Source organism: Caretta caretta, chromosome 5 (assembly GCF_965140235.1).
Source record: "Caretta caretta isolate rCarCar2 chromosome 5, rCarCar1.hap1, whole genome shotgun sequence".
NCBI lineage: Eukaryota > Metazoa > Chordata > Testudines > Cheloniidae > Caretta > Caretta caretta.
The window spans coordinates 45302687-45330483 of record NC_134210.1 but is presented as its reverse complement, the minus strand read 5'-3'; the positions used below and the strand labels follow the sequence as shown (position 1 = coordinate 45330483).

The 27797-nt window shown below is 40.2% G+C and overlaps 1 protein-coding gene across 1 annotated transcript in view; it reads right to left on the bottom strand.

Moving 5' to 3' along the window:
• The window catches only part of HOMER1 (homer scaffold protein 1), a 146706-nt gene that overhangs the window by 80077 nt on the left and 38832 nt on the right, over positions 1 to 27797 (bottom strand). Inside the window, exons 3-4 of the mRNA XM_048849378.2 lie at positions 9351 to 9482; positions 87 to 179 (exon numbers count right to left, since the gene is read on the bottom strand). Coding sequence (XP_048705335.1) covers positions 87 to 179; positions 9351 to 9482 — 225 coding nt within the window. The remainder of the gene's footprint in view (positions 1 to 86; positions 180 to 9350; positions 9483 to 27797) is intronic.

Sequence of the window (27797 nt, the reverse complement as noted above, 5' to 3'; positions counted from 1 at the left end):
GCTGTCTGCCAAATAAATTAATACGTACATAAACAAAATCTAATAAGCTATAAAGATATGGTTTGATCTGAGCTCACAAAACCCACCTGTGAAGGTGTACTGGTTAGCTCCATCTTTTCTTGGGATTTCTCCTTTGCTAATCGTGCAGCTTCTTTGAATTCCTGAAATTTTTCTGCAAACTGAAGGTACATATGTTTAAAAAGATTATAATACAAATACAAAATAATTGCTACAGAACATATTACAAAATAAGACCACTATAGATTCAGTCAGTTAAAGGTTTTTTTTCCCTTAGTAAATGATCATTTAACCAAACTGCACTGTATTATTTATGGTACATGAGTTTACATACACTTAAAAATCCATTTGTATGTGGGCAATACAGACACACCCAGCAGCAAACTACCACATTAAAATTGTGATATACCAACAAAATATAATGCCACACACAAATGGTAGCGTGAAAAAGCCACCTCAAGCATAGGTATTAAGTGTGTTAGGTACCCTTAAAAAGCTTCCTTGAAGTCTGAAATTCATTTTCCTCCTTACAGATGTTGGGATGGATGTAAAACCCACTGAATTCAATAGGAGTCTCTTGATCTTCAGTGGCCTTAATCCTTTCTCATATGGAAAATATACTCATTTCTCCCCATATCTTGGCTAAAACAAACTCAAATGGATGAAAAAAATCAACCAGAGGAATACTAAACCAAATTAAATCTCTGATGTAGCTCCACTGAAGTCAATGGACTTACATGAAGGATCAATGTGTTTCATTATGTCTAAGTAAATGTTTAGTTCAGATTAATTTCAAGGATTACTATTCACACACACACTTTGTTTCATGAATTTTCATAAAAAGGTCAATGTTTCTGGCACAGAGTCTTCTTCCTGAAAACTGTTCAACTAGTTCTAATAGTGACTGAGAAATTATTTTGAATTAAATGTTAAATTTAACGTGATGGATTAAATTGATCTTTTGAGCAATTTTATTAAAGTGATGGAATTACAGAGATGAATTTGGCTTGCTGTGCCTAAACCTGATGAGCACTGCACTCAACGTAGTATCCAAGCAACTGTTTTTATTTGAATTACGATTTTCTTATTAACACCTCGAGAACAGCCAGTTTTGAAGAAGCATCTGACTTAAGAGTTTGCAGAAATATTTTAATTTCTCTGATACTGGTGTACTCAGGGGTTTTTTGGTTTTGTTTTTTACACTGCATATGATCACATGGATTTGGAGGGAATGGAAGATGTTATGTATTACACAATTTTCTCACCCATTTTCAAGCAAAACCTGACCTGTAGACAAAGATCTAGAAATGGAGACAAAGAGGGCACCAGTTTCTCAGAATGAAAGCAATTCTGAATAACTTAATCCAGGGGTCAACTGCTCAGCTACTGTAAATAAATGTGTTCTCTATATGGTCCCCCAAAGTCTGGAGGAATGTGGTATCCTCCTCACTGGAATTGTATCAATCTTCAATAAAACTCAGATTTATTTGCCTGGAGACGTGAGAAAGCATACAGAATTACATCTCTTTCCTCTCAAGTCTCAGAGGGAGGTGATTTAGAGAGAAAATGAGTCAGAAGAGTTTTTCCAGAAGTTTAGACCTCTTTCCTGAAACACTCTGCAGACTCCTAACAGGAATCTGATTGTAACAAGGATTTCTCCTTTCCTAGAGAAAGGAAAATTCAAGAAAGCTGTGCTAGATCATTCTGCCTTTCATATCCTAGTAGAAGAGAGCTGGTTCTCTCCTTCAGACATTAAAATATTTTGCGCTGAGTTCTTAAAAACCAAATCTAAAAACTTAAACAAAGAGCAAACTGGTGTCATCCAAAATAGACAGTCATTATTTCTTACATGAAAAAGGCAGAAAATGCCAATCTTGGAGAGCTTGGAGAGCTTCCAAAAAACTCCCCCCAAGCACTGACCTTGAATGAAAACAGTGATGTACTCTAAATTGAGTGAGAGTGGAGATGGAAAAGACTGGTGACAATATGACCAAGCAGAAGCTGAGGAATGACCCCAGATGCAAACGTGGAAAGCCTCCACAATCACTTGAATGCTGTCTGAAGCAGTACCCCTTGTCGATATCCTGTCCTCCAGAGGAACTATTTGAAATATGTGAGACCACCAGATTTTGGTACAATTTTGGAGAGACGAGCTATGACTAAGACTTCTCACACTAAGGTTTCTTTTTCCTCTTTCCTTTGGATTCCGTCATCTCCACCAGATTAACACTGGACAAGAAAACTAAAGTTCCCCACCCACTTCACAACTAAGACATAATTTGTAGATTAAACATATTTCAAGAAATTATTACGATTGACAGCTTTGTGGCTGATGGGGCAATGTGCACAACGTTCCCCAAAGAGCATCACTATCCCATTTAGGTGCCTCACTGCCTTTAATATTACAATATATTTCCAATATTCTCTGAAGCTAGCAACCAACAAAACAAGCACCTCAATGTGTGCTAAACGAATAATTTGGCTGCATCCTTAGGAATACGATTTTCCATACATAACAAAAACGAATAGTCCTCTCATTCAGCAGAGTTCTGTATTCTGCAAATCGGCTACATTCCACTCTTAAGGAAGCAAAAGAACATCATCTCTGTGTAAGTGACTCAAGCTTGAAAGATCAACTTTTTTATTTAGATATTCTCACCATATTCCTAATCTGAAGATTATTGGCTACATTCAGAAGAACAGATTCTCCATTGCTGCACACATTGTGTAGTCATTCACACTTGTGCAAACTGAGTACAAAAGGGAGGATGTTCTAATAGGGTAGCATTTTACACATTTTGCATTAGTATATGAATACACAAGGTGCAAAGCAGTGAGAAATCAGGCCAGAAAGTCTAGACTAGGAGTACTTGTGACACCTTAGAGACTAACCAATTTATTTGAGCATAAGCTTTCGTGAGCTACAGCTCACTTCATCATCGAAGTGAGCTGTAGCTCACGAAAGCTTATGCTCAAATAAATTGGTTAGTCTCTAAGGTGCCACAAGTACTCCTTTTCTTTTTGCGAATACAGACTAACACTGCTGCTACTCTGAAACCTGTCAAAGTCTAGACTGAAATTCCAACTATTGCTTTTAGAAGTTTTCTTAGACCTTCCAAACAGCTAACAAGCCTGAGAAAAATGTCCTCTAACTATGATAGTAGTTTAGTTCCAGGAAGCATAATCTCATGTCCTGGATAAGAAACTAGTTCTCTTTATGGCCTTTTGGAGCTATTGTATACAGTTCCAGTCCTCCTATTCAAACACCAATAGGAATTCTGACAGCAAATTCTTTGGTTCAAGAAAATAAAGGGAGCTTTCCTTCAAGGGCGTTTTTCACCTTAACCATCAGTAACAGACGCCTTTTCCCAATGAAAAACTCAATTAACAGATATATTTAAATGGAGATTCTTCATTCCATCCTCATATCTTCAGACTGATTTATAGCTTTTATCTCTTCAAGGTTACATATTTGCACATCCGCCATCAGAGATTCCAGAGTCTGTTTCTTTCCCTTTTGTTATTTTTCAGCATTAGTATTTTCAGTCTGGTGATTTTCACCAAAATAATGATTATAATAGCTGCTGTGTTGAGGAAAGAGGCTATCCTGCATGGATGATTGGTTTGGGAGGGCAGTAATACCCACAGAAGAGGAAGCAGTCCACAAAATGAAAATATTAGTCTAATTTTTAGGATTTATTGTTAACTAGAGAAAATATACCACTTGCTAAGGGAACAGGCAATGATCAGGCAAGTAGCAAGCTGAGAATACTACTTATTACGAAAAAGATATTTGTTTTACAGCTACCTTGTCCTCCACAGCTCTGCTTGTCTGTTTCATCCATCTAAAGTGTCTACTCATAAACCTAGAAAGTAAGCTCCCTGGGGCAAGAACTGTCTTTTTGCTATGTTTTCACAGTGGCTAGCTCAATGGGACTCTGATTAGGGCCCCTGTATACTGATGTAATTCAAATTATATATAATGAAACAGCTCATCTAGGGGCACCGATAGTCACAAACATAGAAAAGGAATTTTAAAAGTGGAGTTACAGGTAACAAAGGAATAAATTGTTTCTGAAATTTCAGAAACAAATGTTAATATACCGTATATTCTCGTTCATTAGCCCGTTCGTTTATAAGCCGTCTCCCCAAGATGGATAGGTAAAAATAGCAAAAACTGTATAATCCTTTCATAAGCCGACCCTATATTTCAGGGGTTGGCAAACTTTGGCTCCTGGCCCATTAGGGTAAACATTTTGTTTACCTGGAGCATCTGCAGGCATGGAGCCCCTCAGCTCTCTGTGGCCGTAGTTCGCCGTTCCCAGCCAATGGGAGCTGCGAGAAAAGGTGCGCCACGCCTGCAGACTTCCCGCAGCTCCCATTGGCTAGGAACAGCATACCGCGGCCACTGGGAGCTGCGAGGCTCTGTGCCTGCAGACGCTCCAAGTAAACAAAACATCCCGACCTGCCAGCAGCTTACCCTGACGGGCCGGGAGCCAAAGTCTTCCAACACCTGCTATATTTTAAAAGCTGGCATCACAAAAAACACTGAAAAGTTTTGCTAGAATTACTTCAATATAATCTAATGAAAAACCTGTTATAATAACAGAACAAATACGTATTCACCTTCAAAATTACAGTCAATATTTAAAACCAGTAAATGGATATTTAAAACCAGTAACTTAGAACAATATGAGACTTTAAAAGGTCTTAAAATTCTTCGAAGTCTGATTCAGTCTCTGATTCACCAAACAGTTCATTAAACTCTGCTTCAGTCACAGCTGCACCTGCATTGTCATCGTAGATGTCGGCTGAGTCTTCAGACTCAGATTCCTTCTCATCATCAGCCTCTTTTGTGTCATCATCAAATATGGCATCATCTTCTGACCCGTCGAGTGCATTGCTGATACAGTATTTCCTAGAAAAATCATTTATCATTTCCAAGGGAATGGACACCCACATGTCCTTGATCCACTGGGAGATCAGATTGATTCCCGGCTTCAAAAGATTCCCACCTTTGTCAACTTCGCCATACCTGAGCACATCCATTTAGACCACATTTTGCGTAGCCTGTCTTTAAAGGGTTTGCTCAGGCAGACATCAAGCGGTTGTAGAACTGAAGTTAAGCCTCCAGGTATTACAGCCAAAGTAGTTTTCATATTTTTGGCCACATTTTTCACCTCATCCGTCTTGTGTGCCCTGAACATGTCCCAAATGAGCATAGCAGGTTTCTTGAAAAAGTGCTCCTGGTCTCTTATTCCACACTTTTTCCAGCTATTCAACAGTCCCACTTTCATCCATCCATCCCTTTTCGTGTGCACATACGATGACACCATCAAGAAATTTCATGTTTTTAAGCAAGGTTTTTGTTTTATAAACAACAACAGGAGGGAGCTTTGATCTATTTGCCAAACATGATAAAACCACCGTAAAATGGATTTTTTCATGGGCAGTGGTTTCAATTATAACTTTTTTCACCAACACTGGTTACCGTTCTGTTGCTCGGGAGATTAAATGTCATCGGTGTTTCATCCATATTTCCTATTTGTGATAGCTCGAATGCATATTCCTTTCAATATTTTATAATAAACTTTTGGAAAGATTTGATTTTTTCTTCCAGAGCTCTTGGCACCTTTTGCGCTATCTTTGTTTGCTGATGAAGACAGAGACCATGACGGTTCATGAAACGAGTACACCAGCCTGCTGATGCGACAAACACTGACAGCTTTACTGACTTGTATGTCATCTTCCGACATTTGCAGAGCATGCAGACGAATTTCAGTTCTAGTGACAATGTACCCATTTTGTCGACATTCAACACCCCAATTATTGAGATCTTTCTCCAGCTCAGGAAATGAAGCGCACTTCGTTGGACATTTTTTCTTGCTTCTTGGCATGTCTTTTAGTGTTTTATTTTTTCACCATTCTCTTGCTTCTCATGGATACAGAATTCATGAGTAGCTGCGCAATTACTGTTTGCTTCTGCATATTCAAGAACTTTAAGTTTGAACGCTGTGTGATAAGCAGACCTTTTTCTTTTATTTCACTGTTCATTTTAAATACTAGTATGAAAATAGATTATTATTGTAGTTATAGATTTTGTAGGACTTTATATAGGAATGTCACCTGCTCTTTCACTGTCAAATTATTGTTCTTCGTTTATTTCAAAGCAGCCCTGTAGATTAGCATGTCTGTGGGGATAACAGGCTATTTCAATTTTATTAGCGATTCCATCGATTCTGCACATTATATTTTTATATTGGCTCAAGACTTATGAGGTCCATTGGTAGAAATGCATGAAGAGGTCAAATTACACAGTAGTGGGCTGACACCAGTGCTATAATACTACTGTTCATTGTATTTTTCTGATTGGCTTGTAAGGCATAGCATTTTGTGAAATGCATAGGTCAAATGTCATGAAGATCTGCAGCACTGCTCTTTTAGTATTCCTTTCAAGTCAATCTAGTCCATTAAACAAAGTCTTTGCAACTTTAAAAGGCTGCAGTATGGACATCAATAAATGGGTCTACAAACTTTGGCTCCCAGCCTGTCACGGAAAGCCACTGGCGGGTCGGGACAGTTTGTTTACCTGGAGCGTCTGCAGGCATGGAGCACCTCAGCTCCCTGTGGCCGTAGTTCACCGTTCCCAGCCAATGGGAGCTGCGGGAAGAGGCGCACCATGCCTGCAGACGCTCCAGGTAAACAAAATGACATTGAATTGACTGTCTAATACATTGTCGTTTTGTTTACCTGGAGCGTCTGCAGGCATGGTGCGCCTCTTCCCGCAGCTCCCATTGGCTGGGAACAGTGAACTACTGCCACAGGGAGCTGAGGTGCTCCATGCCTGCAGACGCTCCAGGTAAACAAAATGACAATGTATTAGACAGTCAATTCAATGATTCCATAGAGTTTAAAATCATCAAATTTTGGTGTAGACCCGTTTATAAGCTGACCCCCGCTCTTTGATGCTTCACTTTTTTACCAAAAATATTCGGCTTATGAATGAGTATATACATTAAATTAATATTTCTCTGGCACCCTGAGGTCCCAGTCAGAACTGAAGTCCCTTTCCACTAGGCACTGTACAAATACCTAGTGAAAGGCAGTCACTGTGGACAGGACACTGTGGAAGGGGACACAGTGACGGAGGAAGTGAATTGCCCGAAGTCACACAGGAATTTAATAGAGCTTGATTATAACCCAGGTCTTCTATGTCTCAGTCCAGTGTCCACTAAATAAACTTATTTCCCAATTCAAAAGTGACTGAATAGATTACGATAAAAAAGTGAAGATTTCTTTTCCCCTGCTAAGAAGTTTTCATAACCTTTTCTTGCATTTTGCTATTTAAAAAAACCACTAACAAAACAACTTAATTTTAAAACTTCAGTCTTGTTTTGCGGGGTGGGGGGGGGAGGGGAGTAAGGGAGTCCTGAACAAGGATTGGTGACTAACATATCTAAAAGCTGTAGGTTTAATCATTAAGATAAGGAAGGCACCATGAAAATAGCATACTGAACATGTACTGAATGTTCATCATCACAAATTTCAGAAAAAGACAGTTTGATTTTTATACAAGAAGTTTACATATCTGCCAAAGACCATGGAATTCAGGATGTGCACTGCTTATCAACAGCTTCCTACAATAATTTTCACTTTTTTCGATTAATCATCAGCGCATTGGCTATATCATTATTTGCATGTGTGATACCAATGTATAAGCATATCCCAAGAGCATTAAGATACCACGAAACACAGAAAGAGGCAAATGAAGAGGCAGTATCAAGACGCTTGAAAAAACAAAACAAAACAGTCTCCTGCTGTCAAATGTTGGAAGAAGGCTGAATATAAGGCACTCTTATTAAGCTCATATGAGATTCTGTTTTGAGAAATGGAGAGAGTGATCTGCAACAAGCTAGTACATTAGAAAGGAAAATCAAATCAGCACTTGTCAAATAACCCTTGTAAGTATTAGCAATGCAAGATATACACCATGTTAATGAGTAATTGTCTCTTGGGTAGATGTGGACGCCAGTTTAAAACAATCTACATTGACTTATTTTTTATGCTTATTGATGCAGTGACATGTGAGAATGCACATATATATTATATCATCAACAATGTCATTCAGAATTTTTTCCTTGGTTTTGTGTAACTTAGTAGAGATTGATGCTATTTGATTATGAAAAGCAGATATAATTTTTATAAGTAAATCACAATAATATCCAACTGGACAGATATTCCATCAGGAAATATTTTGAAGGGGAGTGGGCACAAGGGAACTACTGTAACTCCTTGATCTGGACTGAAGCCGGCTCTACACTTTCCTAGGTGTAGAGTGGATGCAGTAATGCAGACAATCTGGTTTAAGGGAGCTCCATTGAAAGCAAAGGTAGGGTCTTCTGAAAGGCCCAAGGTTCTCTGGAAAACCAGGTAATTCAGTGAGAAAACCTTTCAGGAGTTTCTCTATTTCAGTATGCCCTATGAACTACTGCATACACTACTAACAACTCGCAGTCTGTTGTTCAAACTGCGGCACTAAAGACATCAGGAATACTCAATGGGATTTCTCTGGGAAATGTGAGCAACTTACCTCCCACTATGAAAGTGGACTTTTATTTTCAAGAAGGCCAGCATAAAATTTCACATAGTCCACAAGGTGTTTCTCAATATTGCTGGTAATCTACTTGAATTTTCTATACATTAGAAAAATATAGTGGGGGTAAAATAAAACTAACTTTCCCTTAAGTTTTCAATTTTTAAAATGTTTGTAATAAAATATTAGTTATATGGCAGAGAATGGAGGAAAAGGTGAAAGAAGAATGTGGGTGAAAATTACAGTTGAAAAGAGTGTGTCATTGACTGAGCAACAATTTTCCTGATGGGATCTAAATATAGCAAGAAAGAAACCATTTGAATTTAAGGCCTGAATCTTCTTCCTTAAAAGAAAAAAAGTAAACTGATCTTCCATGTAAACGTTCTGGTTTCCTACAGGGAAAAAATTCGCTCTTACATGACAAAAAAGAGAAAAGAAAATCTGACATTTTACATCGTGCAGTAAGATTAAAAAAAAAATCTAAAATTTCTCTCAAAAAAAATTCATTGGTATCACCAAAGCGGTTTAAAAACTTGTTTCCATGGTTGCCCTTCTCACTTTTCCATGTTATAAAGGCTAGATTCAGAGAATATGTAAATATTACCTTAACACTACTGAGTGTCAGGGTAATACAAGATATCAATTTGGTTCCAGCTCTTCATCAATCACCCTGACTGTTCAGGAAAAAACTTTTTCCCCATATTTTTCAGGTATTTTTTAAAAAAACAGGTTTACTTACTTTTGAAAGATGATGTTCAGAGGAAAATCCCAAGCCATAGACCGTATTTGCCCTGCTGTCTGCCCACTGGCCAAACTTCTGGGATGTTTTAGTAAATGTCATGTTGGGGGTGATAGTGCTATTAATTATTGCCTGCAAAGAAAATGTAATAGCAGTTGTAAGAAGTTCTCACCACATTTTAAATAATGTAAGATCCACCAAAAAGCATGAAGATATACCCAAATATTTGGGTATAGTTACATGGCCTCAAGACAACTCTTTAGCAAAGCCATATAACCTGGTAGCCATGATTTAGAGGTGATACAAACTGTTCCAATCACATCTACTGTTATTAATATTCAGAGTGGCATTTTTGCTAGGAGAGATGCCAATGAGGTCAGAAGAAAAAAAACTCAGATTTTGTGATGGGTACGTTGATGTGTCATTCTAAAGACATACTGCTAAGACAGCTGTTGTCTTACACAAAAATAAAAGTTTCAAAATGTGTGTTCAGAAACACAATTTTGTAGTTTTCCGTACTCTTCTTATTTTTCCTTTATGTGAACATGGCTAGCATTAATGAGATAACATCTAACTGTAGGGAAAAAAAAACATGCACATCTTTTATAAATACTGCAATATAGCATAGGATGGATCAGTTACATACGCACAGCAAGCAGTAAATGTGTATGTATTCCTCCGTTACACACAGCACTGTATATTGGACACCAAAAAAAAAAAAAAAAAGCAGCTACTAAGTGAAATTTTGGCCCCGCTGAAGTCAACTGGACTACATTCGAATCCCTGTGAAGTGGAACTACCCAGCTGACTCAAAATTCATGTGAAAATACTTAATGTATTAATAATACCCAAATACTCTGTTAGATCAACAACAAAATCAGTCAAGACCTATTGATTATTGAAATTCAGTACTAGCCAAACTGAGCAAGGAACAACATTGGCTACACAGTATTCAGCAGAACTTATTTTGTACTACAGATAATGTGAACGTGGCAGTGTCCCTCTGCCTGGGTCTTTCTGGCATTATAAACTACTTCCAACTTACTATTTAGGCAACCTACAACAATTATTACACATACATAATAACAGAGTGAAAAGAATGGCCTAGTCTCATCTGCCTTTGGCAATTATCCTGGAGTAGAGGAGTTGCATGAAAAGGCATATATGAGGTTTCAGTTCCACTGTACAAGAAAGGCTTCCGACAGTGATCCTGAACTCATACCCCCTCTGGGGCAGAAGTTCAGGCACTTGACATCCTGCTTGGTAGTAGAACAATCCTATCAATGGATGAAATATCAAGTTGGTGATTGATTTTTGCAGCGACCACTCATGGCCTGTGACAGACAGTCTGTTTAGGATGGATGGCCGGTCACTGATGACTCCCAGGACATGGAGCACCACCGATGTCATTCTATGTAGACACCATTTCCAAAGTGATTGCTTCTCTACAGAGGGGGAGATGAGTGGGCACCCCTTTGCTTATTTACATAGTACACTGCAGCCTGTCAATAGCTGCAGTGACTGTTGTAGAACACACTTGCTTGATGGCTCTGAGCTCTAAGGCTATGTCCACACAGCAACTAGACACCCAAGCCCGTTCCAGCAAACTTGAGCTCATGGAGCTCAAGCTGTGGGGCTGTTTCATTGCTGTGTAGACTTCCAGGCTTGGGCTAGAGCCTGGGCTCTAGGACCCTGAGAGGCAGAAGGATCCCAGAATTAATCAGGAACAAAGGCATCCATACTGGAAAAGCTACTACACTTTAAATTCACACTCTATTTTGCATTCACTTTCAAGTGAAGACAAGCCCCTAATCATTTTGCACATGGTACCCACTCTAAAAGAATTTGACCTTTTTCCTGGAGACATCAATTGACTTAAAAAAAAAAAAAAAAAAAACGAACAAACCACTGTTACCAAATAAGTGCTAGCATCCTCAATGCTAATTCATAATAAAGCCAATCCTATTGGATTCAGTCATTAAAAACACAGGGGAGGAGCAACTCTAGGAAAGCATTAATTTAGTAAGTGAAAGGCACAGTAAAAGTTTTTAATAACCTCCACCACAAAGCCCACATGTGCATATACCACAAACGCTCAAGATAGTTTCTCAGGAACCTTCCTACAAACAGAGGCACCACAGAAAAAAGGGATGAACTGGTAGGATGAGAAAAAAGGGAAGACTACAACAAAAGAAGTTACTGGCAATTTCAATTTCTTCTCATCCCCATCCTAAGAACAGATTAGTGATGTGCTACAAATATTTTAACAAATGTCCCTCACAAAAAAAAATAAAATAAAATCTCTCCTTCAGCTTGTGATAAAACCTGTGCATCAGGGCATGTGTTTGCAGAGTGTGTGGGGGGAGAGGGAGAGTTAGTGAGGAAAGAGGGGCAAGTGGTAGAGAATCTATTACTTTATGAGTTCTCATTTAAACAAAAACATTTTGTAACTATTGCCAAATGAGGAGACAATGCCACAAGGCAAAACAAACTTGTATTAAGTGCACTTAACTATAAGTATCTGGACGCACATTAAGAGTTTAGCACTGTGCTCAGTGTGAGTCATTTGAAATGGGGCGGAGAGTAGGGAGAAAATATTCCAATCTCCTGTACTGGGAGATTATTTGAGAATATCCAATACCTTGTGTGATCTGGTATATTGCAAAAGGATGAGACTGCTTGCCCAAATGATCACTTTTGGCTAGTGTTGGATCCACAGTCTCCTTGTTATTGGGGCAGGCCACTTCCCCATGGCTCCTGCACATTCTTCAGCCTTACCTCAGGGCCTTGTCCTCGTGGAGTCCCAGCAGCCAGCCTGGAGCACTATCCACTCTCCTCCAGCTTTAACAAGGAACTGACGTCGCTCTGGCCCTGCAGCTCTTCTTATATTGACCTGCTGGGCCCTGATTTGCTGCTTCCCACACAGCCACTCTAGACAGCTTGGAGGACCTCTCTACTGCCTTTTCTGGGGTGGGGTGTGGTAGGGCCACAAGACCTCCAACAGGGGGCTTCAGAGTCTAGTCCACCCCCACCACAGGGCTTTAGACACCATTTGACCCTTCCTCTCTCCACTGTGTAATAAAAGAGCTAATTTAGACTCAATTGAGTATCTTGTTACACACTGCGGAGCGGAAATCACCGATACCTAGGTCTAAGTGTTAGACCTGCTTTGGGATAGTGTGTCTGATGCAAGAGGCTACCCAGTGTGCATCAGCAGCAAGGTTCCCCCACTAACAGCTGGGGTCACTGAGAGCGATGTTAAGTGGTGGGGCCTGAAGACATCCTGGCAGATAGGCGATCGGCTGGCAAGGTGGCCGGCAAGTGGAGTGGTGAGGAAGTGCTGGGCAGGGTGCAAGTAAGGTGCCTTCTTATCACCCGCCCCAGGGTGGAAGGTGAACTCTGCAGATGAACTCTGGGTTTCGACTCTTGGTATCGATATCTCCTGATCAATTATTGGGAGTGGACAACATCCACCCTGACTAAATTGGCCTTCAACATTGGTTCTCCACTTGTAAGATAACTCCCTTCTCTTCATGTGCCAATATATATTTATGCCTGTATCTGTAATTTTCACTCCATGCATCTGAAGTGGGGTTTTTACCCATGAAAGCTTATGCTCAAATAAATCTGTTAGTCTTTAAGGTGCCACCGGACTCCTTGTTGTTTTTATAACTATCCCAGGTTACTGGGTGGGGGCTTGAGCCGGTTTTGTGTTGTATTGTTGAAGAGGAACCCCAAGATATTGAACCCAGCCTTCGTTGCTGCCAATTCCAACAGGCAGAAGGGTTACATATAAACATACAACCTTCCTGATACGCAGGACAAGTAGTATGTGTATGCTGATAACATCGCTATTGCTGATGCTGGAAACTATTTCCAGAAGACTGAAGGGAATCTCAGCCAAGGCATGGACATTTTTACCACTTACTTCCAGCAATGGAGATAAATTCTTAGTGAAACCAAGACAGCAGCAGTTACTTTCCCTCTAAACAATGGTCTTATCTTGATCCACATACAAGAATGGCAACTGCCACTCCAAGCAGTTGTCACATACTTGGGAGTACAACTCTGCCATAGCTGGACATTCTGGCCTCACACAGAATAACCTGAAAACGAAGATCTCTTCCCACACCTCCTTCATACAAAAGCTAACTGGAACCTCCTGGGGAACAGTCCCTTCGGTCCTTCATACATCTGTATTATCCCTGAGGTTTGTTCCGGCTGAACATTACTCTGCAGTCTAGTAGCACAGCTGCCACACTCAGCTTCTTGACACAGAATGGAATTCAGCCACTCATATTATTAGTGGGTTTCTGAATGACACACCAACCACCAGTTTGTTTGTAGTAGCACACACACACAGACCTTCAGTGAGACGCTTTTACTGTTCAGACTTCCTGGAGAGCCAATACTGATTAAACCCCAATCTACTACAGCTCCAACTGAACGATGCCCCATTTTCAGACACAAAACAACGTGTGTGCGCGCGTGTGTATAAACTGCTGAAGGTGAATCTACTTTTTAAAATGTTCTTGTACTTCTTACAGTAACATTTTTCTCAATTCTGAATAGAGTATCAACTGGACGATCAATTTCATTTTAAAGAAAACTGCATTTTTTATCTCCTCTAAATTGGGTTGGAATAATAAAACAGCTTTCATGTTTTCCTTTCGATTGAGTTTATCTGGGTTTGAGGAAACAGGGCACATATCTGAGCTGTTCTTTTCACTGACTACACAGACAACAGCTGCAGTCAAATATTTTATCTTGTGCTAGAAGTGATGGCAATATTAATTTTCAGTTTCTTCGAAAAGCATAGCAGTGAAGACCCACTTTAAAAGTCTTATTTTAATCTATATTTACCATTAAACAGATCACATTATAATACTTAAGCAGTTTCTTTCAAAACAGTTGTTAAATATAAAGATTCTCTCCAGCAGTGATATACTCGTGGCTGGCTTATGAGTCACACTCATGTGCAGGGCCGGATCTACCGTTTTTGCCACCCCAAGCAGTGAAAAAACCGGTCACCGCTGAATTGCCGCTGCAGACGGCAGGAAGGAGAGAAGCTGCTGCCGAATTGCCGCCGCCATGGAAACTCTGCCTCCCCTTTCTGACCACCGCCCCAAGCACCTGCTTGGAACGCTGGTGCCTGAAGCCGGCTCTGCTCATGGTGTCTTCAAACCGGAGCAGCACTCTTCTTGTTCTACATTAGCTTTAGCAAGCCCGAACATCAGGCAGAGCAAGCACAAATAACTGGAATTCTCCCCACATTGCCCAGTACTTGTGAAGGAGCGAGGAGCAAGTGAATTAGAAGGGTGGAGGCAACTTTTCCTGATGGGGCAGAGCAAGGTATTGCCAGCAAGGAGTAGGATCCTCTCAGAAGCTGCCAGGTGGTTGGATGGACATGACGGAGAAAGCAAAAGAAACAATCCTACAGTCCCACTCAGCAGCAGTGTGTTGAGGGTAAGAAATAATGAAGAGTCCCTTCCCTTGCAACAGGCAGGAGGCCAAAGAAAGAGGCATTAAGCTAAAGTCTGGAGGAAGATATGAATTTACTGTAAGGTAAATGAAAACTGAAAAACTTAGCAACAACTGCTCTATATCGTCTTCTCACGTCACATGGGGAGTTCAGAGTTAGACTTTCAGGCCTGGTCTTATTCCCTAAAAATATGGGGAAGGGTACCAGACAACATTTTCTGTTAAAACGATATTAACATGAGTTTATTTATGGACAAAGAGGTATATTACTATATGTAACCCTTCTGCCCGTCAGAGTTGGCAGCAAAAAGGGCCGGGTTCAGTATCCAGGGGTTCCATTCCAATAACACAATGCAAAACCAGCTCAAGCCCACACCCACTGACCTGGGACAAATATATACCATCCCTGCTGGGCGCCTCTAAGAGGCAATACTTTCCCTCTCGCAAGCACAGAGTCTGAGTGTAGCAGAAGCCTTTTAATAACAGAGAGAAACAATGTGGCATTATGTTGGGGAAACACCACCAACAGGATTCATAACACAACCCATGAGCAAAAAACCCACCCCAAGCAAATTGGGTCGTGTCCTTTCCCTTTGGTTCTTGAGTCCAGTAACCCAAAGTCCCATAAGTCCAACAACCCAAAAGTCTCTGTCCCTGGTCAGTGCAGCGCCAGAGTTCCAAAGTTTATCTGCAGAGTTTTATCTCCTAACCTGGGTGGAGATGGGGGGGTTAATGGGCAGCTATGGGCTCATGCTAGGTGGGGTGGGTGTGCCTATGCAAATGAGATCAGCCCCTGAAGTTCTTTTCCACAACTTGCCACAACTCACCACCAGATGTCAGTGTGGAGCTCATCCTGACTCTGCTTACATCTACAAGCTGTTCAGGGCAGGGACCATATTTTCTTTGTACAGTGCCCAGCACAAACACATTCTGTGATCCCTGGATGCTACTAGGCACTGTACAAGGACGATATAGTCCCTGTCCTGAAGAGTTTATAATCTAAGATGACAAGCATCATTCAGAAGTTAGGAAGAGGGATACAATCAAACATGTTCAAGTTTTATTTAATATATTAAAGTGTAAACCCACCTAACCTTCCTTTCTGGTAGGCATCATGGAAGAAATGGGCCTTGATGAGATGTGAAAGAGGAGAAGATGGCAGCCTAATGGATCAGTTTGGGAAAGAAACTCCACACTGACAGAATAGCATAAAGACCCTACATGTACGGGACAGTATGCTTTGGAATTCTTGGAGAAACTACAGGGGAACAGACAATCTAAACAAACACTGGATCTGCAAGAATCATGATCATCATGGCAGCCTTGTCCAATTTTGCTTTTTATTACATGTTCAATTACTTACCGGATTCACTTTAACCCTTTGTTAAAGTAAATTTCACCAGCTAGCACAATTTCCATGGTCAGTATCACCCACTTTGAACTCCAACAGACTATTGGCTCAGCAGTGAAACTGCTTAAATATGCTAATCAATCCTGCAAGAAGTATTCTGGAGAATGCTTGAGTATCCCAGGTAACTTTCAAAGCATTCTCTGCCTTTGGTACACGGAAGAGTGCCAGTTTGGAATGGATGAAAATGGCTTCTTTTTGTAAAAAAGCTGCCGAAATATCCAAAAATAGGCTTCATGGAACAGTTCAAGTACAATTATAATATACTGTGGAATATCTGGAAAAGCAGAATCTCTGGAAGGAAAGAAACTGGGATGTATTTTTTTTTAATTGTCTTTAGTAAAGGGTGGGGGGGGGGAACTGTACACCATCCTAAACATCTTGAACAAGAGAGGCACAAGGTGGGGGAGGTAACATATGTTGTTAGATCAACTTCTATTGGCGAGCTTTTGAGGTTACAAGCTTTTGAGGTTACACAGAGCTCTTTGAAAAAGGGAAGGAGGAGGATCCTGGGAACTACAGGCCAGTCAGCCTCACCTCAGTCCCCGGAAAAATCATGGAGCAGGTCCTCAAAGAATCAATCCTGAAGCACCTACATGAGAGGAAAGTGATCAGGAACAGTCAGCATGGATTCACCAAGGGAAGGTCATGCCTGACTAATCTAATCACCTTCTATGATGAGATTACTGGTTCTGTGGATGAAGGGAAAGCAGTGGATGTACTGTTTCTTGACTTCAGCAAAGCTTTTGACACAGTCTCCCACAGTATTCTTGTCAGCAAGTTAAAGAAGTACGGGCTGGATGAATGCACTATAAGGTGGGTAGAAAGTTGGCTAGATTGTCGGGCTCAACGGGTAGTGATCAATGGCTCCATGTCTAGATGGCAGCCGCTATCAAGTGGAGTGCCCCAAGGGTCGGTCCTGGGGCCGGTTTTGTTCAATATCTTCATAAATGATCTGGAGGATGGTGTGGATTGCACTCTCAGCAAATTTGCGGATGATACTAAAGTAGGGGGAGTGGTAGATACGGTGGCAGGTAGGGATAGGATACAGAGGGACCTAGACAAATTGGAGGATTGGGCCAAAAGAAATCTGATGAGGTTCAATAAGGATAAGTGCAGGGTCCTGCACTTAGGACGGAAGAACCCAATGCACAGCTACAGATTAGGGACCGAATGGCTAGGCAGCAGTTCTGCGGAAAAGGACCTAGGGCTTACAGTGGACGAGAAGCTGGATATGAGTCAGCAGTGTGCCCTGGTTGCCAAGAAGGCCAATGGCATTTGGGATGTATAAGTAGGGGCATAGTGAGCAGATCGAGGGACGTGATCATCCCCCTCTATTCGGCATTGGTGAGGCCTCATCTGGGAGTACTGTGTCCAGTTTTGGGCCCCACACTACAAGAAGGATGTGGATAAATTGGAGAGAGTCCAGCGAAGGGCAACAAAAATGATTAGGGGTCTGGAACACATGACTTATGAGGAGAGGCTGAGGGAGCTGGGATTGTTTAGCCTGAAGAAGAGAAGAATGAGGGGGGATTTGATAGCTGCTTTCAACTACCTGAGAGGTGGTTCCAGAGAGGATGGTTCTAGACTATTCTCAGTGGTAGAAGAGGACAGGACAAGGAGTAATGGTCTCAAGTTGCAGTGGGGGAGGTTTAGGTTGGATATTTTTCACTAGGAGGGTGGTGAAACACTGGAATGCGTTACCTAGGGAGGTGGTAGATTCTCCTTCCTTAGAAGTTTTTAAGGTCAGGCTTAACAAAGCCCTGGCTGGGATGATTTAATTGGGGATTGGTCCTGCTTTGAGCAGGGGGTTGGACTAGATGACCTCCTGAGGTCCCTTCCAACCCTGATATTCTATGATTCTTCTGGTCTGTGAAACTTAGGGCAAGATGTACACTTAAATGCTCTCCCATCAGTGTAGTTAAATTGCTTCCCAAAAGGCAATAGCTATGTTGGTGGAGGAAGCTCTCCTGCCAACATAGTGCAGTCTACACAGGAGTTACGTCGGTATAACTGTGTCCCACAGGGGTGTTGATTTGTCAACCCCCTGAGCAACACAGTTATATTGATAGAGGTCTGTAGTGTAGACCAGACTGTGTGTCACAGATAATTACAAGATGGAACAGATTGTTTAGCATAAATAGTTAACACATATTTTAAGGGACCATTCATGATGGCCTGTTAACAGGACATTTCACCTCGAATGGTTCCTTGAAATATGAGTTAACTACTTATGCTAAACTATCTGTATTTTGTATTTAGCTGTGACACTAAATAAATTTCCAGACCTGAAGACCAGCTCTGTGTGGCTCGAAAGCTTGTCTCTCTTTCCAACAGAAGTTGATCCAATAACAGATGCTACCTCACCCACATTGTGTCTCTAACGTCCTGGGACTGACATGGCTACAACTACACTGCATACAAAGAAACTTTTTGTCAAGGTCCCCAACTCAGAGCTCTATGGTGGCCACAGTCTTCCAGCATAACTATGTGAATCTTTCCTTTTTACAGGAGTGGGAAGAAAAATAACATCTCCCAAAACTAGTATCTTTCTGCTGAGACGTTCTTGTTGGCTTAAAGACATACTTAGTGATTTCAAAACAGAAAAAACCCACACAGTGATTTCAAAACAGAAAAAACCCACACAACATGCCTGGGGGGGTGGGGTGTGAACTAATGGCCCCACTGAAGTTGATGGGAGTTTTACCATTGACTTCAGCGGGGCCAGGAGTTCACCCTGGTTTCTTACCTCTGTCTCTATGATCTTGCCTCTCTGAAGTTAGATCAATTAACGTGCTCCTTTGAAGGGAAGGGAGGCTAAATTCTTTTCTAGGACCTCTAAAACACACAACCTACATTGTCCTTCTATACCAAAAGAAGGACAGGAGATACTTGATATGGTTTTAATCAGTCCACAACTTGATTATTAGATGTCTGGGACTACCCCGGAGAAAAAAATGTGTGTGCAGTACTGGTAACTCCATGATTGTACAATATCTACCTGCGGGCTTCTACCAGCCCCCACCTTTTTCCATCCAGGTCCTCCAGCCAACCCACTGCTGGGACCCTACAGACCCCCTCCCCCCAAATGAGGGTTTAGGTGGGCTATAAAGAAGGGGGGGGTTGGTTTCTGCCATGCCAGTCATAGAAGCCCTAAGCACTCACCCCCCTTCGGTTCCACTCTTTAACCAACATCTTCTAAGTCCTTGGTCAAGCCATTTATCTGATCACTGTATCCCTTCCCTATGGAATATCTGCACTGAACATCCACCCCACACTTACACAATGAGTTGCGACATCATAACTTAACTCCCATCTCTACTCACCATAACAAAGCCCTTCCCGAACCTGCTGCGGGGAAGGTGAAAAAACCACACTCCACCTAAGCCAATCTGGTGGTGAGGGAAAAATTCCTTCCCAGCACCCCTAGAAAGGAGCGGCTAGTGCAATGCCCACACCAGGTCCTGACCAAACCTGGTATTTTGCCACCTCAAGGGGAGGGAGGGTAGGTGCTGCTCCACCTGGTCTGGGGAAAAGGGGCTTTTCCCACCAGGCTTGCCACTTTTCACCTCCCCAGCCCTTCCACTCTCTCTTTTGTAGCAGCTTCTGAGCCCTCTCTCACCTCCCAACTGTAAAGCGCTTTCCCCCTTCCCCCAGCAACTTGGACAATGCCCCTTACTATCCCCACCCAGCTTAAGATGTGGCATGGTCATTTGCACTCCTGAACTTCAAAAAATATGGGGTCTTCAGTGCACCATTGTAATAGAAAATAAATTGTGTAGTCCCCAGAAACAATTCCTTCTCAGAACAGTAGTTTTTGCTAAGACTACCATAATGGCAACATCAATTTCGGGTGCAACAAATCTGAACTAATTTGGAGTTTACCTGTATTCATTGAGAATTATTTCATATAATCAACTAAAAAAAAAAGATATGTAGCACTTACATAGCACTTTGCATATTTAAAGCACTATAGGACGCCTGTTTTTAGACTTTTGCCAGAGACTAAATGAAGAACTGATCATCATTTTGCACTGAAGTTTATCATCCTCCACATGATTCAGAGTAAGCAAAACCTGATTAAATTGGGAAGTCGTGTCCACTGGTTTAAAGTAACAATGCTACATAAACCATCTACTCTTTCCTCTCTTCAACTGAAGAAGGGTGTGCTTTGGATGATGGGGTGTGTCTTAGGCTTTATTTTGTGCATTTTACAAAAGCATCTTATTAACATACAGTCCAGATACCATTGTGTGTGGAAGTTACAGCTTGGAAATTAGAGAAGGCTGAATTAAAAAATATAATTGGCTCTGGATGTAGAGCTGACTCTTAAGAAAGAGTATGACCTGCAGCCTGATCAGTTCCTGAACATGAAGGTTAACTTCTTCAGGATTAGAAATAAAGACTGCTACAGAAGCCAGCTATTGCTACCCACCTCAATATAAGGAAGTGAATGTTTACTCAATAGTAGCCTAAATTGTATCTAAGCTCACATATTACTTAATAGGAAGGCCTTATTTTTAAAAAAATACCTTTTACTTTCTTACCTCTCTAACTAAATTCCTTTTTTAAATATGAGAATGTGGACTGCTAGACAGAAGGTTCATACTTTCCCAGCATTCACCATCTCTTCCTATTCTGGTCTTTCCTTGTTCCTGTCTTCTTTCAAGGAAACTTATTTGCTCATGGCCCTTATTACTGTAGCAGCCCAACAACAAAATTTTTTAACTAGGGTGAAAGATCTTAACATCTTTAGAGATTATGCTGGTAGTGAAATAGCAGGGGTTTAAAGTTTTGAAAATGGTACGCCTCTGTCAGACATGGTAAAGTAGCAGTAAGTATGAAACATTTACCTCTTGAGCAAATTTTGGAAGGAAGATACACAATTTATTTTTGAGTGACATACTCCAAGATTATTACTTGGTGAGGTGGAGAAAAACTAGAAGGAACTAGACTAGGAGCTTTTAATTTACAGTAGACTGACGCAGTGGGACTTATTTCACTTAACTCTGGTCATTCAATAACCCTGCTGATGATGGTACCCAGGAAACACCTTAACAGAACATAAAATAATGCAAACCAATGCATATTGGAAGACATATTCCCAACTATACATACAAATGATGAGGTCTAAATTAGCTGCTACCACACAAGAAAGATCTTGGAGCCATCGTGGCTAGTTTTCTGAAAACATCTGCTCAATGTGCAAGAGTTAGAAAAAGCTAACAATGACAGGAACCATTACGAAAGGAATAGACGAGACAGAAATTATCATAAGGCCACTATATAAATCCATTGTACGCCCACATCTGGAATACTACATGCTGTTCTGGTTACCCCATCTCAAAAAAGATATATTAGAATTGGAAAAAGTACACAGGATGGCAAGAAAAGTGACTAGGGATTTGTAACAGCTTCCATACAAGGAGAGATTAAAAAGGTGGACTGTTCAGTTTAGGAGAGATATAACCAAGATCTGTAAAATGATGAATGGTGTGGTGAAAGTATAATTTTACACTTTCACATAACACAAGAACTAGAGGTCACAATGAAATTAATAGGCAGCAGTTTTAAAACAAACTTAAGGAAAGTACTTCATACCATGCACAATCAACGTGTGGAACTTGTTGCCAGAGGATGTTATGAAGGCCAAAAATATTACTAGGTTAAAAAAAGAATTAGAAAATTTCACAGAGGATATGTTCTTGAATGGCTATTAACCAAGATGGTCAGGGATGCAACCCCATGCTCTGGGTGTCCCTAAACCTCTAACTACTAGAAGCTGGGACTGGACAACAGGGGGTGGATCATTCGATAAATTGCCCTGATTTGTTCACTCCCTCTGAACCATCTGGCACCAGTCACTGTCAGAAGACAGGATACCGGGCTAAATGGATCATTTGTCTGACCCAGTACAGCCATTCTTATATTCTTAGTACACTAAAAACCCGATTCTTATGTAACAAAATCCAAATAGATAACTGGAATGAATGGTAGTGACAAACTAAGAAGAGGCTCAAGTGAAAATTGGGATTGAATATCCTCAGACAGACAATCAATACAAAAATTCATTTTTATTCCATACCTCATATGGATGATCCAATATAAGGCATTGTAGAGGCCACTCAAAGGACCACACATGGTCTTAGTAGGGATTGCCCGTGTGTTTTGCATGCAACAAAAGCACACACTACTTTCTATATTCTCTGAGATTTATTCCAATTGATAGCCATGCCTTTTGGTCTGCACACAGAACCACTCAATGCTCTGCCCACTTCCAGCATCCAGAGGAAGAGTAGCAGCCTCACAGAGGCTTTTCTCCATGTCCCCACAATGTGAATAGTTTATAGGAGAGTAAAGGAACACCTTATTCCTCCTTACTCTTCTATGCAGGTGCCTAGGATAACCCAAGATACTTCCTCCCTTCGGCTTTTTCACACATCCTGAAGAAACAGAGAACTGAAAGGCAAACGGGGAAGGGAAATAAGGGAATGCTGCAGAAGTAAACTAAATAAATTTTCTATAAAAACACCCTTAGAGATTCTAAGATTTGTATAGGAATGATTCAATAATTAGACTTGTAACAAATTTTTCCTGTGTCCTTCAAGTAGCCAAGGTACATGGAGAGCTTTCAGAGATACAGCAAAAAATGAAGGTACAAGAGGAAGTTTTTGGTATGTTTCCTTAAAGAAAGAAGTTTTAATGCAGGGTATTACCTCAAGCATCTCCAAGAACTAAGCTTTATAGACTTTTTCCCTCCTCTAATTTAACATTTGTCTGACCAATAGAGAAAAGCACTACAACCTCAGATGACAACAATGTTATTGACAGGCCCTCAGAGGTCCAGAGGGATCCGGGCCACTTCCAACTTTTGAGGCCTTTAGCCATAATAAAAATAAAAAATGACACATGAAAACAAAATAAGGCACCAAAAAGAGAAAGACATAATTTGAATTTTTTATTTATTTAACAAATGCTTTTCTAGCCTTTTTCTATGCAAATGCATTAATTATTGAGGGGGGGAAAAAAAAATCTACCTTTTGTGCAATGTCACAGTTGATATTAAGCATGGCGAGCCCATTCAAATGCTCCTGTCCCATAGTTGAACAGTGATAGTTCTTTACCTGCTTCAACACATTGAAGGTGCATTCACCTGAAGTCAGTGATGCAGGCAAACTGACAAAAATATGTAATTCAATTATGATATTAGGAAACGCACCAGAGAGTCCAAGTTTGAGTATTACTTGAAGCAATGCCTTTGGCTTGCAATCCAATTTAAAGTTCATGGAATATATTTGTTTGAGGAAGATGAACTTGTCACTGAGATCTTTTGAGATTTCTTTGTTGTACTGTTGCTGAAATTGTTCAGCTGCAGAAATTAGATTTTCATTACCCATCTGTTGGATTGCCAAAGAAACTCAAAAAGGGTACAAATTAGTTGCAGAGACTCAAATCGACATGTAAGACCTAATTGAATAGAGTCAGTCAATGACGACAAGGAAGACACTGACCCTATAATGCTGCTTGGCATCAGACTCAGTAGGTAAGTTGCGACTGGTGGAGAACTCAGATGAAATGCCAATATTCTGTGCTCCTAATTTGGACTTGACCAATGCAGACTTGAAAATCTAACTTTAAACCTTCTAGAATTGCTAGTACTTGAGCAGCAATTTCTTTTCCAGTTTTTCAGGTGAAATTATCAAACAAAATAAACCTTTCTTCAATTGAAAATTTTGAGCTGTCTACAATCTTAACATATCAAATAACCATAGCAGTCTGTTCCTTGTGAGAACAATCTGGAGTGGCATCAACAACGATTGAAAAATACTTGGCCATTTCGAATCTCATTGAGAATAGTTGTTTGTATGAATGACCCACATAGCTCAATAAACTCGTTTTTTATGTGCATGGAAAGATAATGGACTTGCATGCGCTTTTGACTCTCTTGCGATTCTTGAACATGTTTAACAGGCTCTGATAAAAGTGGGTCATATTTGCTGAGGAGCTCAACAATGCCGAAAAAGTTTCCATTTGCACAATCGCCAATACGTTGACTGGAACCAAAGAAAGCCAATCCCCACTCAAAGAAAAAGGATGACATTCAGGATGCGCTCAAGAAGTTTTTTCCAGTTATTAGTTTCTGTAGAGAGTTCAGTCAAGAGTAAATTCTCAGCTGAACTTTCAGCTGATGCTGCCCTACTGGCTGATTTCTATGCAACATAGTTTTCTTTGTGACACGTTGAACTCTCCGTCTTTCAACTTCCTCCAACCTCTGTTGATGCTCCATCCTGACTGATCAGAGAGAACTGAAGCATTTGCAGCACTTTTGTTCAAAGGAAGCAGGGTGCACAGTACAGAGATTGGTTATGCTGGAGTACGGAAAAACCGTCTTTTGTGCAGGTCTCACCATTTGGAAGAGTTTTTGTCACCAGACGAGTACGGAAAGCATGATTATCAGCATCTCATGGAATGCTACTTGGAATTTCAAAACAACTAATTTGAAGAAAAGATTGCATCTGGCAGCATTGCTCTTGTCAATAATTCCAATGTCTGTCACAGTCATACCTATAGTCCTCATGAATTGCTCTTGCTGCGTAAGATCTACATCTTCCTGTTGCTGTTGAGCTACTGGATCGTACACAGGATCTTTTGCTGCATTTGTTATTGTTGGCACATCACCTTCTTGACTACTGTCCTCATGATCAGGTATTGGCAGTGTAATATCACCTGTTGCAGCTGCGGAGTTTTCATTATCTGTAGCATTGTTTGTTGGGTAAGGTGTGTTTTCCAGTGGTTTGAAAAATGAAGTTATTGGCTTTGAGCTCTTAGCTGTTTCACTCAGTTGTTTTCGCCCTCTCTTATTTGCAACACTTTCAAATCTCCTCTTCATAGTAATCTATCTGGTCAATATGTAGCCTATGAACACTTGAAATATTCTACTGTAAATAAGTATCTTATCTACACTTGAAATCTTCTACTGTAAACATGTACACAAATGCTGAATGGTACACATGCTGAAAAGACTTACAACGAAGGAATACTAATTAAGAACACAAAATGAAACAGGTTATTTTCCTTATCACTGAATCAAAACTCAAGCATGCAAGGTATAATATAACAAGCTGAGCTGAAGACAAAAGGGATGACTACAGATAGATAGATAGACAGATAGTAAACACAGAAAGATACAGACAGAGGGATAATGTCCAAAAATTTCAAATGCGTCTCCTCACGAAACTCATTGTACAAGATTGTCCTCACAAATTTTCACCTTGAATCTGGGTCTATAGCCTACGATGATAGCCAAGCTACCAAGCTAGGGTTCATCCAACCAACCACCTCTTTTAGCCACCATATGAAGATAATAATGAAAAATTCTTATACACAAATAATTCCTTAGTAAACTAGATGTAAAACTTTAAAGACATTAAAATGTAACAATTCACTACCTTTCAACAAGCACTGGATCCAGCACAAGCCACGAGTAGTGGTTTGTTTATAGAATCAGCTGATCTGAGAGGACACATTCATCACGGTCTAATCTTGTGCCATCAGAACTGATATATTTTTATTAATATTTATGAACAGTTTTAACTCTTTAATATGACAAAATCTATAACAGTTAAAAAAATTGTGTCTTTTACCAAATCACAACTCTTTATTTGCTTAAATTTGCAGCTCTAAGTGGTCACATTTTTGTCTGATAGGGATGCACATAAAAACAAGCAAAAACCTTATCAAATGCCAAAAAATTAACCAGTGTCTAAATTTGAGGCCCAGGCCATATGGCCCTCTTGGCGCCCTCCCCCCTACTCTGATTGGCCCTGGTTATTGACACCCAGCTCTATCCCAAGTAGCAGAGATATAAGCTGGATATGATTTGAACTTAATGTTTTGTGACATCTGAACTGTGTGCTTCGCAATATATTATACACCCCCCCCACACACACACACTTACACTTAATGGGGGGGATGGACAAGGTAAAATATAGCTTAATTTGTAGAGATATATCTGGAAAATATCCTGAATTTAAGATTCAATCTTCCACTAGTGACTTATTTACACAGGTAAAATGTGTGAATTTCAGTTTTTGCAGCAGTACCAAGCTCAATGGGACCTTGATCCTGATTGAGGTTCTGGGCAACAAGATAAAGTAAAGTAAAAAATAAATAGCAACAGCAGCCCATGTATTTTCTACCACGATCTCAATGAGTACCATATTATTGATGGAATGCTTGAAGAGGAAATGATAATTATTAGTGTGAGCTGCCCCCATATGTAAATACACAAAAGAAATGACCCAGATAAATGTAGATATTACACTCTTCGAATGCTAGCAGTTGGACAATACAATTCAACAATTATTTTGAGACTGTTGATGCTTTTACACAATGAAGCCTCTATACATAAAGGAAAAAAATGGTGGACATATGAATAAGGATTAGGGCTGCAAACAGATGAAACAAATCTAGGTATAAACAGATTTAAATTACTACCTTTGCTTTTACATAGCACATTCCATCTGAGATCTTCAAATACTTTACAAACATTAGCGAATTATAGCTTAACAGTTTTGTGAGGTAGAGAAGCATTATCCCTATTTTACAGCTAGCGAAATGGAGAGAGATACCAAATGACTTAAGATCACACAATAAGTCTGTAGAAGAGTCAGGAATAAAGCCATGCATCATTCTCCCTTCTATGTGAACAATGGCTAAGTAGAGTACTGTAGCTGCAATTAAAATAAAAACTAGAGAAGTCTGCTAGAATTCTTTTGCTACTCCCTTCTAAACTTGCCTAAAAGTGGTGTCAAACAAAACATCCATTTAAAAACCTTACAGGTGTCTACAAAAATAAGCTTTTCATTTTTTATTTTAAAACATCAAGAATGTTATTTAAGAAATGCAGAGGTTCACATTTTAGGTTTTATTAAAATAAGAAAATACTCTAGAAACTGCACTCTGTGCAAATCACGCTACTCAATTCATAAGAATTTTGCACTACTTTAGTGTCTCCCTCTACCTCCCAAGGTGGTGGCTTTTTTAATTATGCAAATCAGAGCCAAATAAAATCCAAAGCAGAAAAAGCTGTCAATAGAGATGTGAGCATTATGTTGATTTGGGTATTTAAGCAAACTGATCTTAATACCACGTAAATGGAGCTTTGAAGAAAATATGGTCATATTACTATTCATACTTAATTTATTATTTTGTCAGTGTAAATATAAAAACATTTGTAAGCTATATTTGCATCTACTGTACTTTTCAGAATTCTCCTGTGTATAGGCTTTTGTTCACCTTACATGTCTGATATGAAACCACGTCAATTTTGGTCAGAACTTATTTAGACTTATTCAAAATTAATCTGTATGCAAATTTATTTTACTAGGGTTGCCCTCTGATCTCTGTGACTATGCAACACCCTGTTGACTTCAGTGGGAACTCATGTGGGCATGAAAGCTCATCCAAATAGAGTTTTTGACTCCTACTACGGTTCTCTATCCATTGGACCACACTGACAAACCCGGCAAAGTTTTACAAAACACAGTAAACCCCAA